Source organism: Salmo salar, chromosome 13, assembly GCF_965601325.2.
Source record: "Salmo salar chromosome 13, fSalSal1, whole genome shotgun sequence".
NCBI lineage: Eukaryota > Metazoa > Chordata > Actinopteri > Salmoniformes > Salmonidae > Salmo > Salmo salar.
In genome coordinates this window covers 32816531-32835877 of record NC_138303.1, presented here as the reverse complement: position 1 = coordinate 32835877, position 19347 = coordinate 32816531, and the positions used below count along the sequence as shown (strand labels likewise).

Genomic DNA, 19347 nt, shown 5'->3' with positions numbered 1-19347 from the left:
TACTACCCACCACTGTGACCTGTACGCTCTCGTTGGCTGGCCCTCGCTTCATACTCGTCGCCAAACCCACTGGTTTCAGGTCATCTACAAGACCCTGCTAGGTAAAGTCCCCCCTTATCTCAGCTCACTGGTCACCATAGCAGCACCCACCTGTAGCACGCGCTCCAGCAGGTATATCTCTCTGGTCACCCCCAAAGCCAATTCCTCCTTTGGCCGTCTCTCCTTCCAGTTCTCTGCTGCCAATGACTGGAACGAACTACAAACATCTCTGAAACTAGAAACACTTATCTCCCTCACTAGCTTTAAGCACCAGCTGTCAGAGCAGCTCACAGATCACTGCACCTGTACATAGCCCATCTATAATTTAGCCCATACAACTACCTCTTCCCCTACTGTATTTATTTATTTTGCTCCTTTGCACCCCATTATTTCTATTTCTACTTTGCACTTTCTTCCACTACAAATCTACCATTCCAGTGTTTTACTTGCTATATTGTATTTACTTTGCAACCATGGCCTTTTTTGCCTTTACCTCCCTTATCTCACCCCATTTGCTCACATTGTATATAGACTTATTTTTCTACTGTATTATTGACTGTATGTTTGTTTTACTCCATGTGTAACTCTGTGTTGTTGTATGTGTCAAACTGCTTTGCTTTATCTTGGCCAGGTGGCAATTGTAAATGAGAACTTGTTCTCAACTTGCCTACCTGGTTAAATAAAGGTGAAATACATTTTTTTTAAAACTGTGTGTTTGTAGAGGGCCCTGTAATCAACACACAAGTGTATAGTGCCATTCTTCTTCCTCACCACCACAATAGGAGATGCACAGGGCTTCTCGACTCAGATATGATCCCAGAACTTTAAGTTATGAAAATGCTTTCTCACATCGTCAACATCAGCTGGGGACAAGCGGCGAGATCTCTCCCTAAACGGTTTGACTTCAGTAACTCTGATGATGAGGTGAGTACTTTTTGAACAACCCACATCAAACTCATGTGTTGAGAACACTTCTTTCCGTTCCATCATCTTTTCACATAACCTCTTCTTCCATCCCTCAGGCACTGGAGAGTCTCCAAAGTTCAATGAAGAAGACATCAGTATCTCAGATGAATCCTGCTTACTTTTCAATGGAACACTCAGAGCAACATCTACAGGAAACAGATGAGCAATAGGCGTACCTCATTTCAGGGTTATCTCCTTTGTCGAGAAATTCCTGACAGTAAGGGTGATTCTTCTGGTCGACACAACTGCAACCGTCTGGATTTTAGGCCTCACTAGTAATTCTTCAGGGAACCGGAGTTCTTCAGGCCTCTCTACCAGAGGGTTTGAGTAGAAGGTATCCCAGGAAACTTTGGAATTCCAGTAACTCTCACTTGCACACCAGGTGGCAGGGTGACAGGTTTTTAGCATAGATACCTTCAATCTGCACAGGAACGACAGAACTTGGACCAACTAAACCTGTAGGTAGCATGTCTTTCATGTCTTCATACTTGTGGCACTTTGTGGAACATATCTTCACCGGGACGTCAGGCCGCTCCTTTACTGGGTCCCTTTGTAGACCGCTTTTGTTTGACCAGGCGTGTGTTGACTTTCCTCAAGCTCTCTTCACCTTCACAGTTTCACTTGAAATGGCCATCTTCTCCACATCTATAACAGAACACTGGGTTTGCTGTCAGCTTGTTTCTGTTGTTGTGATGGATTTACTCTCTTCTTTTTGCCTTTAAAGGCAACATCTGACCTTTGTGTGTCAGATTGAGCTGCTGTGACGTGAGCAGACATGAGACGCGTCATTTCAGTTTTTAAACCTTTTAGCTCTTTTCTCAGCGCTTCTGTCTCGGTATTAGCTGCTTTGCTAACTGTAGTAACAGGAGCAACAGCTGATGACTTCACAACACTCTTTGTTGTGTTCCTGTCTTGAATCATGTCCTTTTCCTCCCTTACTTCTTGCAGCAGCTCAGTAAATGTTGGTGGTTCACGCAACTTATAGGTCATGTGAATACGAAGCGCAATCATGTCATGTAAGGATGCACCTCTCACTACTTGGCCAATACGTGTGCGATTAATCTCTAACAGCTTAATGCCTTCTTTTCGATACACAGTGTGCAGAAATTTGTCAAGTCTCAACAGATAAGCTGAAAGCTTCTCTCTCACTCTGGAATGTGTTTCTGAACCTTACCATGAGATCAGGTGCACTTTCGGTGGTACCAAATGCTGTTTCTAGAGCCTTCATGTATTCCATCGCTGTAGCATGGGGGTTTCCTGTCTTGAATAACCTCACAATGTCAGCAGTAGGCCCTTTAAGACTTTATATTATTCTCCGTTTTTTCACATTGTCGGTGCACTGCCATTCCTCTAGAAAATGGGTGGTTTGCTCAGCCCATGTGTCATACTGGGTTTCACACCTGAGAACATACGCAGCTTACAGTAACTCTGAGTCTCAGATGGCACATTGTTGCCTTTCTCTACCAGTGAACTTATGGCAGTAACCAGTTCAGTGTTGAGGTCAGCCCCAGAGGGACTTACTAGGCCTTTAACCTCAGCTACAGTCTTCCCTTCATGTCTTAGAAAGGATAATAGCTTCGCCTGAAAATCTTCACCCTCTCTCTCAACAGGAGATGTGACTTGTGAAACTACATGTACAGGCCAGGGACCCAACTCTCCAGGTATCCCAACAACACTTGGGACAGCTATTTTGTTAAGGTTGTTTGATATCTGTACCAAAAAATAATGCTTTTAATCAGCTGAATAAGAACAACGACCATGCAGTCGAATTTTACCTAAAACCTTAACATAAGTCAACGTTCACAGCAGAACCTCAGACACATCCTCTGTAACACTGCTAAGGACAAATGCACGATTAGTAGCTAGTTGTTTCTCTCTACACCAGGTAACAATCTCTTCAACATCCATGTTGTAGGTTTATGCCTATACAGCAATGTCAGAAAGAAATCCAAAAATTCAATTCAAAATGTTCAAATAGTGAGTCAGTGTAGAATCTTAGTCTAGATGTCAGCAGTGAAAACAGTGAACAAAAAAAAACACCAGGGTCATTCTCAAAATATCCACCAACAATAACAACAATCCCAGACGAGCCCCCAAAAATGTAACCCTCTCACCAGGCTCGAATTCGACTCTTACGATATTACCTTACTTAGAATATCTCAAAAGCATGGGATATTAGTTGAGAAGGACATGTCCAATAAGAATCCCTATTGTAAACTATCTAGCGTGATGACAACTAGGGTATTCACTTCAGATAGAATGATTATCGATTTTTGTTATTATATAAGGATATGCTTACCCATGCATTTAAATGAAACTGAAACAGTAAATGACTCCACCAATGCAACAGATATACATTTCAAGATCTGTATTATCACATGTTCAATGTACCACATCAAAATAAATATAAATAATAAACCCCAATGAGTTCTGCACAACCCATGTCAAAATTACTTGCACCCGTTGGCGCGCGTTGGAGCTCAACAAAAATTACGACAGACATAATGTCACGAAAGTGTGTAGGAACGGACCAAGGCGCAGCGTGAATATCGTTACACATCTTTTATTTGATTGTGAAACTTAGCCAAACAAACAAACAAACAAACTATAAACAAAACACAAACCGTGACGAAAGAGGTGCAACATGCACTAACTCAAAATAATCTCCCACAAACACAGGTGGGAAAAACAACCACTTAAATATGATCCCCAATTAGAGACAACGATGACCAGCTGCCTCTAATTAGGAATAATACAAAAACCCCAACATCGAAACAATTAACTAGAACACAACATAGAAAAAATAAACTAGATAAACCCCCCAGTCACGCCCTGACCTACTCTACCATAGAAAATAAGAGCACTCAATGGTCAGGACGTGACACATAAAGTTCCGAAGCGCCCCACCGTTGTAGTTACTCACTACTCATTGATATTTCCTCAGCGAAGTATAGCAGTTCGGTGCAGGTGTCCTCACAATATCCCCAGCAAGCACAGCTATCAATGCAGAGAGTACTCCTTAGCAGCAACAGATATCCCATGGAAACATGAACTCGTTAATCTTCCACAAGCAATTCTCTCCAGGTCTCGCACGTTGCTAGGCTAACCTCGAGGCTGTCAAATACCTCCACGATGAGACGGTAGCTTCAGTCGCTACTAAGTCTTTCTTAACAAAATAATAATACTCTCTTATAAAATAAAATAAGTATTTCCCTTCAAAACTCAGTAGGTATGGGGTTTGTTCTATTTTTATCGTCTTCTTTCTCATTTTTCTTCACCAGCACTGATAATGTCTCTCCATCTTTCTTTCTTTCCAACCCCTCTCTTTCTTTCCCAGGCCTCCTGTTAACCAGGTCAACTCTCCATTGGCCACAGCTTAAGAGCTACCTTATTGGTCAAAACTTAAACTTAAAAGTAAACCAATCTATTCACTTGCATTAACAGCATTACAATTCAGGAGCAATTCGATCCCCTTTTAAATCTAATACCAATTATTTATAACAAATAAACCCTATACTTGGTTTTAACATACAAGAGGGATTTACACCATTTCCCAAAGATAGGGCAAGGACTTTTTCCCAAATATGTGATTTTACCAGGAAAAACTCATAACTAACCCAACAGTGAGAGGGAATCACTTACACAAACAGTAATCAAACTGACCCAGAAACCTAGAGCCAAGAGCAATTTAAAGCCGACATACCTATTTCCATTGTAGGTGGTCTTGTATATAGGGGTCTGCTGGATCATCTCGTCCGTGTAGACGGGCACGGCGGTGCGCACACACTCGTGCGAGCACTGCAGGCTGTCGTTATAGGCGGTGAAGATGTCCACCTTGCTGGGCACGCGGGCGGGGGTGAAGTCGGTCAGATTCTGACAGCTCTCCTCCTGCTGGTGGATCTTCCGCTGATGGCTACTGTGACGGCCATTCCCCGACTGTGCACAGCTACAAAAACACGTACCAAAGACAAAAAACAAACATAAAATCATACCTTGTACCACTGGATGAGTGGCTCTGGTAAAAGCTTCATTGCCATTTCAAATGTGGTGTGTTGTGTGACGGGAAGTAATTGCAAAGTAAAGGAATCTTTCCTACCAGTTTTTAAGGACAAGTGTAGTTATCAAGGCTGCGATGACCATAATGAGAGACACAGTGATTGTAATAATCTGGTGAACTGCCAGACCTGCAAAGAGACAAAGACACAAAACACACAGAAACGCTTAGTTCCGAAGGGAACTGTTTTAAAGGCAGGTGGTGATTTGCCATGTTATAGAAAATGATATAGTGATATTTTAAAGATGTTTTTGAATGAGGATATGTGCTCCACATTGCACCTAGGGTGACCACATGTCCCGGATTGTGTGGGACAGTTAACACCACTCATTTAGAAAATGTTGCGCTTACGAAAAGATACAAACTGAGTATACCAAACATTAAGAACACCTGTTCTTTCCATGATTTAGACTGATCAGGTGAATCCAGGTGAAAGCTATTATCCCTTTTTGATGTCACTTGTTAAATTCACTTCAATCAGTGTCGATGAAGGGGAGGAGATAGGTTAAAGAAGTATTTTCAAGTCTTGAAATAATTGAGACATGGATTGTGTATGTGTGCCATTCAGAGGGTGAATGGGCAAAACAAAAGATTTAAGTGCCTTTGAACGGGGTATGGTAGTAGGTGCCAGGTGCAATGGTTTGTGTCACGAACTGCAATGCTGCTGGGTTTTTCACGCATAACAGTTTTCCATGTGTATCAAGAATGGTCCACCACCCAAAGGACATCCAGCCATCTTGACAACTGTGGGAAGCATTGGAGTCAACATGGGCCAGCATCCCTGTGGAACACTTTGGAAACCTTGTAGAGTCCATGCTTCGATGAATTGAGGCTGCTCTGAGGGCAAAAGGGGTTGGGGGGTTCAACTCAATATTAGGAAGGTGTTCCTAATGTTTGGTATAGTCAGTGTCAGGGGTTGCAACTTTGGTTTTAGAAGTGGGGGGGCATATTATTATTATTTTTATATATTTTTATCAGCCGGATAAACACTCCAAACATCCTACCCGGCCGCTCGGAGGCGTCTGCAGGGCCCTAAAGCACACCGTTACCTCGTTTTGTATCACATTCCAATTATAAAACTGGGGGGGACAAAAAATGCAATTTCAGAATGTGGACATGTGGACATGTCCCCCCTGTACCCAGTGAATGTTGCGCACCTGCTCAGTGTATGGATGTGGTAGCCTTAACCTACTGGTAATGTTAAACACTCGTTGTTGAGATCTAATATTCTGCACAGTGCTAAGATGAGACGTAGGCCATTGTCATAGGCCTATCTTCAACTAATCGTATTTATAAAATCCTTTCGAGCTAAATTCCACCTAAACTTGGAAAGTACAGTTAGGCTTACCACTTACAAAAAGTAAGTAAATAACCGTATTAGACTGACTGATATAAGGTCATTTAGTCAAACTTGTGAGGCTCTCCATGCTCATTAGTTGCTCATTCAACATATTTTCTGCAACTTTTTCATTAAACAGCCACGTGGTCACTCATTTCTGCATCACCAAATTTTCCGAGAGGTAAAAGAGTAGGCTAGGTGCGCTTCATTTGCTCATTCAGTGCAACAGACTGCAGGGGTGTAGTGCTGCCGGAGCGTCGGTGGCTCCACCACTTCTCCCAATGGTGCTTGTTTAGTAAAGTTAGATCAAAGCTGAATCAATGTCTCGGAAGTTCACACAATGATTAATGAGTATTCTACATAATATAACCAAATATAATAGCATAGTATAACATTACTAGCTAGATTTCCATCCAATTTGCGACAGATTTTCATGCGAATATTCTAAAATCTGCATAAAACAATATGCAAATATTTCCACCAGAGATGTGTTTCCATCACACTGAAATGTTGCAGTTAGTGATGACATAGTTCACATAATAATAACTTTTGCCATTAAATTAAATTCCCATGTACCAAATGAAAAATACAAGTTAAGTGATTTCCAGCGCATTTTCAACTCTACTGATGGTTTTGTCACAAAAACTGTTGCATTATTGTCACGCTCTGACCTAAGAGAGATGTTTTTTCTCTGTTTAGTTAGGTCAGGGTGTGATATGGGTGGGCATTCTATGTTTTTTGTTTCTATGTTTAGTTCTTGTTTTTCTATTTCTATGTTGGAGTTTTGGGATGATCTCCAATTAGAGGCAGCTGGTTCGCGTTGTCTCTAATTGGAGATCATATTTAAGTTGGGGTTTTTCTATTGGGTTTTGTGGGTAGTTGTTTTCCGTTTTGTTGTCTGTTGCCTAACGGAACTGTTTGCTGTCGTTTTGTTTCTTTGTAAAAGTGTTTTAGTTTTCATTAAAGATTAGTCATGAGCACTCAACACGCCGCGCCTTGGTCCCCTCTATACGATGCACGTTACAATTATACAGCAAACATGCCCACTCTGGTCTTGGCACATGCGCTCTAGCCAACAGCTCGCAGATACAGTGCAGGTAGGCTACCTACATTATGAGATTATTATGGATAAGAGCGATATTATTTCTATTTGTCAAGCATCGATCATCATGTCACCAGAATAAGACTCTTGAAATTTATTGGAAAGGATCATCAAATCACATCAAATTTAATTAGTCAAATGCACTACAACAGGTGTAGACCTTGCAGTGAAATGCTTACTTACGAGCCCCTAACCAACAACGCAGTTTAAAAAAAATACAGATAAGAATAAGAAATAAAAGTAACAAGTAATTAAAGAGCAGCTGTAAAATAACAATAGCGAGACTATATACAGGGGGGTACCGGTACAGAGTCAATGTGCAGGGGCACCGTTTTTTTTTTTTTAACTAGGCAAGTCAGTTAAGAACTAATTCTTATTTACAATGACAGCCTAGGAACAGTGGGTTAACTGCCTTGTTCAGGGGCAGAACAACAGATTTTTACCTTGTCAGCTCGGGGATTCAATCTAGCAACCACTAGGCTACCTGCCACCCCTAGGCTACCTGCCGCCCCTAGGCTACCTGCTGTCCCTAAGCTACCTGCCGGCCCAATAATAAACTGCATGCTTTCCCGAGTCATAGTGGGAGGACCACACAACATCTCATTGCATGACTCCAAGTTTACTTCAATATGTTGGTTATTATTTCAATATTTCTGCATAAAGGCGTTTCGACCGACATTTATCGCATAATTAATTTTACAGATACAAAAATATCCCACTATGTCGTAGGAACAAATTGTCTGTCTGCATTTATAAAATTGTAGCGGCATTTCATGTTTCCATTAGCCCGGTCGTGACTATTTTCATGAGTCAGGTAATTAATCTGCATGGAATGCTTGGATGGAAACGTGGTTACTGTTACACACACACAAAAAAAAACATTTCGTATGAGATTTTAGGATGGTTAGCTGAATAGTCAGAACAAATTATCCTGTGGCCAAAACTCAACAGGGCGTGCAAATAGGCAGAATGTGCTTTGGTGCTGCCAAATGTGTTTATTAATGTAGGCTACACTGTCCCGCAAACGTCCCGTAAAATCATCCTGTTGACCTGCATTTGCGTATTTTATATGTGGTCACCCTAATTGCCCAAGGGCAATCAACTCAAAGTCAGAGGAAGATATCTGTGGAGAGTTTTACTTTAGGTATTGATAAAGATATCATTATTCTCTTTATTAAATAACAGAACTTTAAAATATTAAATCGAAGCCAGGCACCCGCATGTTCGATTAGAGTTCTTTTATAACTTCTCTTGAACTGGTGGGAACCTTTGAACTTCCTTTGAGTTTCTTAACACTTTCCTGATTCCCTATTAGTGAATTCAAAGCCCTAATGCTTGTCACTTGTCAAGCTACTGGAAGTGGTGTAGAGGGCCAGTAGGGGGCTCTCTGGTCTAAAGAGACATTTCCCTGCGTAGGGTGCCGTCTTTCGGATGGGGATATTAAACAGGTGTCCTGACTCTCTGTGGTCATTAAAAATTGCACGGCACTTATCGTAGGGGTGTTAACCCTGGTGTCATAGTTAAATTCCCAACCTGGCCACCTCATCATCCCCCTCATTCCTAATTGGCATATATCACTCCACATCCCTCCACCTTATGGCTGATGTGTGGTGAGTGTTCTGGCACAAAAAATGGTCGCCGTGCATCACCCAGAAGGCCCACATTAGTGGTGGATGAGGTGAGTTTCTCCCTACTATGTAAGACGCTTTGAGTACTTCAGTTGGTAAAACATTTAAATTGTTAAAAAAAATATTTTGGAAACTATGGAAATGCATTTATCAATGTCTACATTCGTTTTTCCCCATATGTATTATATTACAGACACCTTAATGTATAATTTAAATTATATTATGTGAGCAAAACATAAAAATATATATCAAATTTTTTTTAACAAAATATTTTCCTTAAAGTATAATTTTGTTAGATTTCTAATGTTACTGTACCCACAACAACAACAAAGCCTCTCAACTGCCAATACGTAGCATCAGCAATCCAGGGTTTATATACAGTGCCTTCAGAAAGTATTCATACCCCTTGACTTATTCCACATTTTGTAATTTTACAGACAGAATTCAAAATGGATTGAACGTCATTTACAACGCAAAGCCCTTCATGATGAAAATTTCCTCATGGGCCCATACGTCCAGACCCTCTCATCAGCCAATTGGCTGCTGATCCAGGCCAATTTGTCTTCAGAATATCTCAAAAGGAGCTGCCACTCCTCACGGACGTGCCAGCGCTCATGGTGAATGCTAGCAGGCTAGCGCTACTCTAGCTCCATCATTGTGCATATGCACTTGGATAGCAAACTTCTGTGGGCAGGGCACAAAGCAGCCAGGTCAACCTTGGACGACTGATATCTCTGGCTGGCTCAGGAAAGCCTTCTTTCCTTCGCTGCAATCACAGTCCCTCTGCAGCAAAGGCACATTCACTTATCTGGCATTTGCATTTCTCGCTCTCGCTCGGCTCGCTCCTCTCCCTCCCTTCCTGGCTGACATCAAGGCTGAAGTTGAAAGTGTGGAGTAATAAATTAACAGCTGTCCAAGTTCATGGATAATATAGCTTGCCCTTGAACTTGATCCATAGAGAATTGTTTCGTTTTACATTTGTCAGCGTGAAAGGCTTCTCTGACAGAGATTTCCGGCTTAATTCTATACCAAATCAATATCAGGCTGAAGCCCTGGCCATACAAACCCAGTCTTAGGTCTCATTTTGACCTAATTTCAGGGCAGTGTATTAAGAAGAAAAGATCAAGTCAGATAATGACTCCACTGACACAACTGAGAGTCAGTCCAGACTATTCTCTATTCCCGTCCAGACCTGCCAGCTGAAGGGAGAAATATTTGGCCCGGCTAGCTCAAACTCATTGTGCTCTGGCAGCGAGGCTTAAAAATCACCTTTGGCAGTCACCTTGCTTTAGAGGTGCTGGGTTAGGTTTTGTTTGGACAAATCAGTGCCAGACAAGAGAGGGGGAGAAAAGAGAGAGAGGGATAGAGAGAGCTACACCAAGGCTCCCAGAGAGAACAAAATGAGGTGTTCACCTTTGTGGTCTTGACAGTTTGATGAACATGCCATTGACAAGCATGGTGTTTTAATAAAATCCCCCCCGCTACCTGCCTTTATTAAAAGAATAGTTGGTGCAGCCCACGTTTGTTGCTGATATCATATTCTATCAAACACATCCAGCATAACATAAATATATACCTATGTCTATGCACATCCAGTTCATTAAATAGTAGTGGATACAACCAAGGCCAGCATCCCGGAGTCACCTCTTCACTGTTGACATTGAGACTGGTGTTTTGCGGGTACTATTTAATGAAGCTGCCAGTTGAGGACTTGGGAGGCATCTGTTTCTCAAACTAGACACTCTAATGTACTTGTCCTCTTGCTCAGTTGTGCACCGGGGCCTCCCACTCCTCTTTCTATTCTGGTTAGGGTCAGTTTGCGTTGTTCTGTGAAGGGAGTAGTACACAGCGCTGTATGAGATCTTCAGTTTCTTGGCAATTTCTCACATGGAATAGCCTTCATTTCTCAGAACAAGAATAGACTGAAGAGTTTCAGAAGAAAGTTAATTGTTTCTGGCCATTTTGAGCCTGTAATCGAACCCACAAATGCTGATGCTCCAGATACTCAACTAGTCTAAAGAAGGTCCGTTTTATTGCTTCTTTAATCAGAAGAAAAGTTTTCAGCTGTGCTAACATAATTGCAAAAGGGTTTTCTAATGATCAATTAGCCTTTTAAAATGATAAACTTGGATTAGCTAACAAAACGTGCCATTGGAACACAGGAGTGATGGTTGCTGATAATGGGCCTCTGTACGCCTATGTAGATATTCCATAAAAAATCAGCTACAATAGTTTCCAGCTACAATAGTCAATTACAACATTAACAATGTCTACACTGTATTTCTGATCAATTGTATGTTATTTTAATGGACAAAAAAATAGTTTTTCTTTAAAAAACAAGGACATTTCTAAGTGACCCCAAACTTTTGAACGGTAGTGTATACCTGTGGCAAAACACCACAGCCAGTTGATAAAAAGCTAGCAACACTATAGCTCTTAACTCAGCCTGGTCTCATAGACTAGACATAGCATAGTAAATGTAAATCTGAATATGATATGTTATGTTTGGTATGGTTACATAAGACAGAAGGTTACTTAATGCAAAAATGAAAGTAGGGTGTTTGGTCGGGTTGGATGGATGGATGGATGCATGTGTGGGCATATAACGTGAATGTCTAGCAACCCAAAGGTTTGGTGTTCGAATCTCATCATGGACAACTTTAGCAACTACTTATTACTTTTGAGATACTTTGCAACTACTTAGCATTGTAGGAAACACTTACCCTAACCTTAACCTTTTAACCTAACTCCTAACCCTAACCTTAACCCTAGCCTAGCTAACGTTAGCGTTAGCCACCTAGCCAGTGTTAGCCACAACAAATTGCAATTAGTAACATATTATACAATTTGTATAAAACGGATGATGGACATCCACAAATTAATACATACTATACGAAACATAACATATACTGATTGAAGTGGGCTGGATTTACATTTACTATGTTACGTCTACCCCTGAGTCCAGGCTGCTTAGCTGGCCAAAATAAGAACCATACTCTAGCCAACCTCGATAACGAAACGGACACTGATATTGAGCTGAAAACTCTTGCCTGTTAAGTCAATGGTACCAGGAGCAAACAGTGTATTTAGTAAAGAAACCATCCACTCTGTGCTCTCCATAGAGAAAGAGAGGACTCATCTTTGTCTCTGTGCCATTATAGCATCTGTGACAGCATACAGTATGTAGTGCTATTCAGGCAATTTCCATTTTGAAGTAGTCAATTTTCTTCTTCACGATTGGCTGATCCCTCCTGATGACCCGGTTGAACACGACTCTGTCAGTTGACTACATTAAAATAGTGGAAGCCCTCATTGGCGTGGCCCATGTTACAATGGCTTTTAAGGCCACTAAAGGCCTCTATCATTCTCTATGATGCTCCTCAATAACTGAACATTGGCTTCACATTACAGCTGTTTACCCTCTCTCACATCTGTGTTCCCGATGGCAGAGCCTGTCAATTTTACAGCCTGGCTATTTGAATTGCTTTTGGGCATCGATTTGATACTGTTATAATACCATTTGTACACAGACCGCCTTCGAGCGGTTTGTCCTCCCAAAATTGCTTCAATAACGAAGGCATAGTTAAGGCATAGTTAAGGACTAATGCCGCCATACGGCTGCATCCGCTAGCAGCTTAAAAGCTCATGAAAAATGTAAATGGCGCCGTTGTGGAGAGCGAGCCAGCCAACGCACTCCCTCCCACCCACCCACTACAAATATCCGGAATCTGCCTCTCATTTATAATGCATTAAACTTCCTGGAGAGTGTGAGGGGTGACATGTAGTAGAACCCACCTATCCCCTCTGTTCTCCTCCTTGACCCCTCTCCAATCCATCCTCCCATACGTGGTACTTGAGGGATGTGGCGGGGTAAACCTTCTATCGAAGCCTGCTGATGGCTCGCAATGGCCAATTAACACTGATGTCAAATTGTCAATCTGGCCTGATTTCCACTGAGTCACCGAGCAATCTAAAACACTTACAAAAGAAGAGAGGATGCTTTTGAAGAGAGAAAGTGGAGAGAAAGAGAGCGACAGAGAGAGATAGAGAAAGATCAGAGCCAATTATTCCAAACTCCTTTTCTCCCAATGTCAAAGGCAACACTGCATAATTCAATCACTCCTGATAGCAAACTTTGACAGGAGAGGAGAGGTGGTCGGATTCCGCAACTTTTTTTACTGACCAGGAAATGCAGTTGTCCTTCATGCTTGTACTTTATTTGGGGAAATTTAGCTATAAAAGACTGGCCTGCTCATCTTCCAGTTAACTACACTGAGGCTAGGAAACACTGTCACCACCGATAAATCTACGATAATTTCAAAAACCATTTTTCTACGGCTGGCCATGCTTTCCACCTGGCTACCCACCTGGCTACCCCTACCCCGGTCAACAGCCCTGTACCTCCCACAGCAACATGCCCAAGCCTCCCCATTTCTCCTTCACCTAAATCCAGATAGCTGATGTTCTGAAAGAGTTGCAAAATCTGGACCCTTACATATCAGCTGGGTTAGACAATCTGGACCCTCTCTTTCTAAAATTATCCTCAGCAATTGTTGCAACCCTATTACTAGCCTGTTCAACCTGTCTTTCGTATAGTCTGAGATCCCCAAAGATTGGAAAGCTGCCGCGGTAATCCCCCTCTTCAAACTGTTACAGACCTATATCTATCCTACGCTGCCTTTCTAAGGTCTTCGAAAGCCAAGTTAACAAACAGATCACCGACCATTTCGAATCCCACCGTACCTTCTCCGCTATGCAATCTGGTTTCCGAGCTGGTCATGGGTGCACTTCAGCCACGCTCAAGGTCCTAAACGATATCATAACCGCCATCAATAAGAGACAATACTGTGCAGCTGTATTCATCGATCTGGCCAAGGCTTTCGACTCTGTCAATCACCACATTCTTATCGGCAGACTCAACAGCCTTGGTTTCTCAAATGACTGCCTCGCCTGGTTCACCAACTACTTCTCAGACAGAGTTCAGTGTGTCAAATCGGAGGGCCTGTTGTCCGGACCGCTGGCAGTCTCTATGGGGGTGCCACAGGGTTCAATTCTTGGGCCGACTCTTTTCTCTGTATACATCAATGATGTCGCTCTTGCTGCTGGTGATTCTCTGATCCACCTCTACGCAAACGACACCATTCTGTATACCTCTGGCCCTTCTTTTGACACTGTGTTAACTAACCTGCAGACGAGCTTCAATGCCATACAACTCTCCTTCTGTGGCCTCCAACTGCTCTTAAATGCAAGTCAAACTAAATGCATGCTCTTCAACCGATCGCTGCCCGCACCTGCCCACCCGTCAAGCATCTCTACTCTAGACGGTTCTGACTTAGAATATGTGGACAACTACAAATACCTAGGTGTCTGGTTAGACTGTAAACTCTCCTTCCAGACTCACATCAAGCATCTCCAATCCAAAGTTAAATCTAGAATCGGCTTCCTATTTCACAACAAAGCATCCTTCACTCATGCTGCCAAACATACCCTCGTAAAACTGACTATTCTTCCGATCCTTGACTTCGGTGATGCCATTTACAAAATAGCCTCCAACACTACTCAGCAAATTTGATGCAGTCTATCACAATGCCATCCGTTTTGTCACCAAAGCCCCATATACTACCCACCACCGCAACCTGTATGCTCTCGTTGGCTGGCCCTCGCTTCATATTCGTCACCAAACCCACTGGCTCCAGGTCATCTATAAGTCTTTGCTAGGTAAAGCCCCGCCTTATCTCAGCTCACTGGTCACCATAGCAGCACCCACCCGTAGCACACGCTCCAGCAGGTATATATCACTGGTCACCCCCAAAGCCAATTCCTCCTTTGGCCACCTTTCCTTCCAGTTCTCTGCTGCCAATGACTGGAACGAATTGCAAAAATCACTGAAGCTGGAGACTCATATCTGCCTCAGCTCACAGATCATTGCACATCTGTAAATCCTATCCAACTACCTCATCCCCATATTGTTTTTTCGTTTTTTTTGCTCCTTTGCACCCCAGTATCTCGACTTGCACATTCATCTTCTGCACACCTATCACTCCAGTGTTAATTGCTAAATTGTAATTACTTTGCCACTACGGCCTATTTATTGCCTTACCTCCCTAATCTTACCTCATTTGCATACACTGTATATAGATTTTTTTCTATTGTGTCATTTGTTTATTCCATGTGTAACTCTGTGTTGTTGTTTGTGTCGCACTGCTTTGCTTTATCTTGGCCATGTCGCAGTTGTAAATGAGAACTTGTTCTCAACTGGCCTACCTGGTTAAATAAAGGTGAAATAAATAAAAATAAATAAAATAAATTAATAGAAAGTGGATTGCCACCAGTAAGTGGGACTTTAGAAGAGAGAGAGAGTTCTATGGGTTGGATGTATTCAAACGAAATACCTCACATATACTATCCACTCAATTATCTGGCTTGATATTGATGTTTCTTCACACTGTCTGAATTTGTGGTAAAAAAACTAATGACGGACACAGTGAATACTTGCTGTTAGAAATTACAATCTAAAAAATTAAAATATTTCTTGTCAACAGTGGGTAAAGGAGAAATTTGCTAGCTTTTTAAAATGGTCGCTTGCCAGTAGTACACATTTTCTTCTCAGAGGAAATGTAAGACATGAAAGAGCTGAGCATTAGAAACATAAAGTAAAGCAGCATCTGTTCATTCTGGCTACTCTTCATCTCCTCTTGGCTGAGTTTCTGTAAATCAGGAGGATTGACTGTGCATGGCTGTCACCAGGCATCAGCACTTAAGTCCATATTTAACGCTCGGGAAGAAGATTCATTTTTACCCAGTTTATTGAGAGTCAATATAGAGTAATGGCGAGATAATTAGATTGCCATGGTAACCAGTGGGGAAAGTGTTTCTCTCTCATTTTCTCTCTCTCTTATCTCTCACTCTTTCTATCTGTGCCTGAAGGGCCTCTCTCTACAGAAGCCTACGCCTCTACAAGTCTCACCGACGTCACAATGTAGCATTAGTGGCGTGACATTTGCCACATTTGCACACCTATTTAAATATAGATATAAAACTGAAGCACTTGAGCACTTAACATACATTTTATATGTGTTCACTTTGCTTTGGCTGGATTCTACCCTTACTTATTTACTGTTCGTTTAACCTCGTCTCTTCAGAATGTGATAACAAAACCCAAATTAGCAGCAGGTTCTATACATTTCTGATGCGTCCATCACATTTTTGGCAGGATTTCACATTTACATATTGACTCCACTGCCTTGTTTAACCTAACTTCGGAATGCAATAACAAGACCTGAGCGATCAGCCAGCAAGATGGACGGTAGTTTTAATCATCTCGTATCCATAATGAAGCTGACAGCTCCATCTGTGCGGTTTGGAGAGAGCAGAGCGGAGTTAGCACAATATCATCAGGAACAATCAGCCAGCATCAGGAGGCTCTGCAGCTGCTTCACATGGTGGGGCAGAGGACCAAAGCATAATGATCTACAGCACACCATCCTAACTGTACTGTATGGTATTGTCTTCCACGTCATGCTACTTGTGTGCTAACCACCCCTGGTGGCTCTGTCTTAACTCTCTGAGTCACAATGAATTATGACCACAGTGCGTTTCTCGAGTGTGGATGTGAATTTACATAGCGTCACACTTATTTGAAATCTTCAATGTTTATGGGAGATGACATATTGATTTGTGATGCATGTGCAGTGCATTCAAAATAATTTGTATAAGGATGGGCTTATGCCTCTTCCTCCACATATTTTTCACCATTCTTTTGAATGCACTGATAGCTGATATCAATCGTTTCCACTTGCACTGCTAAATGCTCCAAATTATGCTAGCAACATAACCAGCTAACAAGCTTAAAAACTGTCTGGATTGAACATAAACACAATATTAAGTTGAAAATAAGGTAAAACGTATATAAAATATAATATGGAACTTCCTCTTTAAGTGAGCAAACTGCAGTTCTAACAATAACAAAGCATAATCCCGCCACTGTTTTGGAAAAAACAGAGTGATGGGCCTGGACAAATGTAACCACTCTCAAATTCACTGATAGAGCTCTGGATATAAGGACTGACCCCCCATGATATCAAAATGATAGTTTTAAGCATGTTTTGAGGCTATACGGTGGTTGTTTACGTTTACATTGTTAACTTCTTATTGATGGTGGCAGTATTGAGTCGCATGGATGACTGACGTGCCCAGAGTAAACTGCCTCCTACTCACTCCCAGAAACTAAGATATGCATAGTATTAGTAGATTTGGATAGAAAACACTCTGATGTTTCTAAAACTGTTTGAATGATGTCTGTGAATATAACAGAACTCATATGGCAGGCAAAAACCTGAGAAAAAATCCAACCAGGAAGTGATTTGTAGTTCTTCTATCTAATCCCTGTTCAAACTACAGTGTGTGTGGGGTCATTTTGCACTTCCTAAGGCTTCCATTGGCTGTCAACAGCCTTTAGAAACGTCTTTCATGCATCTCCTGTTACTGGGCAGAGAATAGGAGCTCAGTCTATCAGTGGACTGCCTGGGAGCAGTGAGTTGTTTACTGCGCATTCACACTGGCACGCCACTCATTCTTTTTCTTCTGTAATGAATACGCTATTGTCCGGTTGGAATATTATCTACGTTTTATTTTAAAAAGACCTAAGGATGGATTGTAAACATCGTTTGACATGTTTCTACGAACGGTAATGGAACTATTTGACTTTTTGTCTCTTATTTTACGCACACGCGATATGCCTTTGGATAGTGATCTGTACGCACGAACAAAACGGAGGTATTTGGACATAAATATGGAGTATTTCGAACAAAAATAACATTTCTTGTGGAAGTAGGAGTCCTGGTAGTGCATTCCGACCAAGATCAGCAAAGGTAAGGGAATATTTATAATACTAATTCTGAGTTTAGTTGACTCCAGAACTTTGCTGGTATCTGTATAGCTTGTTTTGATGGTTGAGCTCTGTACTCAGAATATTGACAAATGTGCTTTCGCCGAAAAGCTATTTTAAAATCTGACACAGCGGTAGCATTAAGGAGTAGTATATCTATTATTCTTTCAAAAACTGTTGTAAATTTAATCAACGTTTATGATGAGTATTTTTGTAAATTGATGTGCTCATTCACCGGCGGTTTTGGTGGGAATACATTTTCTGAACATCACGCGCCAATGTAAAATCGGGTTTATGGATATAAATATCAACTTTATCGAACAAAACATACATGTATTTTGTAACATTGAGTCCTGGGAGTGTCATCTGATGAATATCATCAAAGGTTAGTAATTGATTTTAGCTGACTTTCTGGTTTTTGTGATGCCTCTGCTTGCTTGGAAAATGGCTGTGTGATTTTTCTTGTTTTGGTGCTGTCCTAACATAATCTAATGTTTTGCTTTCGCAGTAAAGCCTTTTTGAAATCGGACACTGTGGTTAGATTAAGGAGAATCTTATCTTTAAAATGGTGTATAATTCTTGTATGTTTGAGAAATTGTAATTATGAGATTTTTGTTGTTTTGAATTTGCCGCCGTGCACTTTCACTGGCTGTCGTCATATCAATCCCGCTAACGGGATTCAAGCCATAACAGGTTTTAACAAATATTGGCATAAAACAAGCTTATATTTTGGGTTGTGATGGGGTAAGACAGTTGAAGTAAGCCCATGAGGCATTTCTAATTTATATTCTTCAATAAGCAATGGGTACACACTTAGTTTATGACGTACACCCATCTAGTACCGGATCAAACCCCACTTTGCCCCCAGAATAGCCTGAATTCTTTGTGCATGGAAATGTTGCTTAATTGGTATCGAGAGACCTAACACGTTCCAGGAAAAATTTCCCCACACCCTTCCAACACCACCACCACCGTTGACATCAGGCAGGATGGACTCATGCTGTTTACGCCAAATCCTGACTCTGCCATCAGCATGACACAAAAGGAACTGGGATTCATCATCCCAGGCAATGTTTTTCCACCCCTCAATTGTCCAGTGTTGGTGATTGCGTGCCCACTGGAGTTGCTTTCATCTTGTTTTAGCCGATAAGAGTGGAACCTGGTATGGTCGTCTGTTGCAATAGCCAATCCGTAACAAGGATCGACGAGTTGTGCATTCCGAGATGCCGTTTTGCACACCACTGTTGTACTTAGCCATTATTTGCCTGTTTATGGCCTGCCTGCTAACTTGCACAATTCTTGTCATTCTCCATCAACCTCTCATCAACAAGC

At 41.6% G+C, this 19347-nt stretch overlaps 1 protein-coding gene across 1 annotated transcript in view; it reads right to left on the bottom strand.

Moving 5' to 3' along the window:
• The window catches only part of LOC106566883 (adherens junction-associated protein 1), a 96723-nt gene that overhangs the window by 16223 nt on the left and 61153 nt on the right, over positions 1-19347 (bottom strand). Inside the window, exons 3-4 of the mRNA XM_014135425.3 lie at positions 5102-5189; positions 4709-4951 (exon numbers count right to left, since the gene is read on the bottom strand). Coding sequence (XP_013990900.1) covers positions 4709-4951; positions 5102-5189 — 331 coding nt within the window. The remainder of the gene's footprint in view (positions 1-4708; positions 4952-5101; positions 5190-19347) is intronic.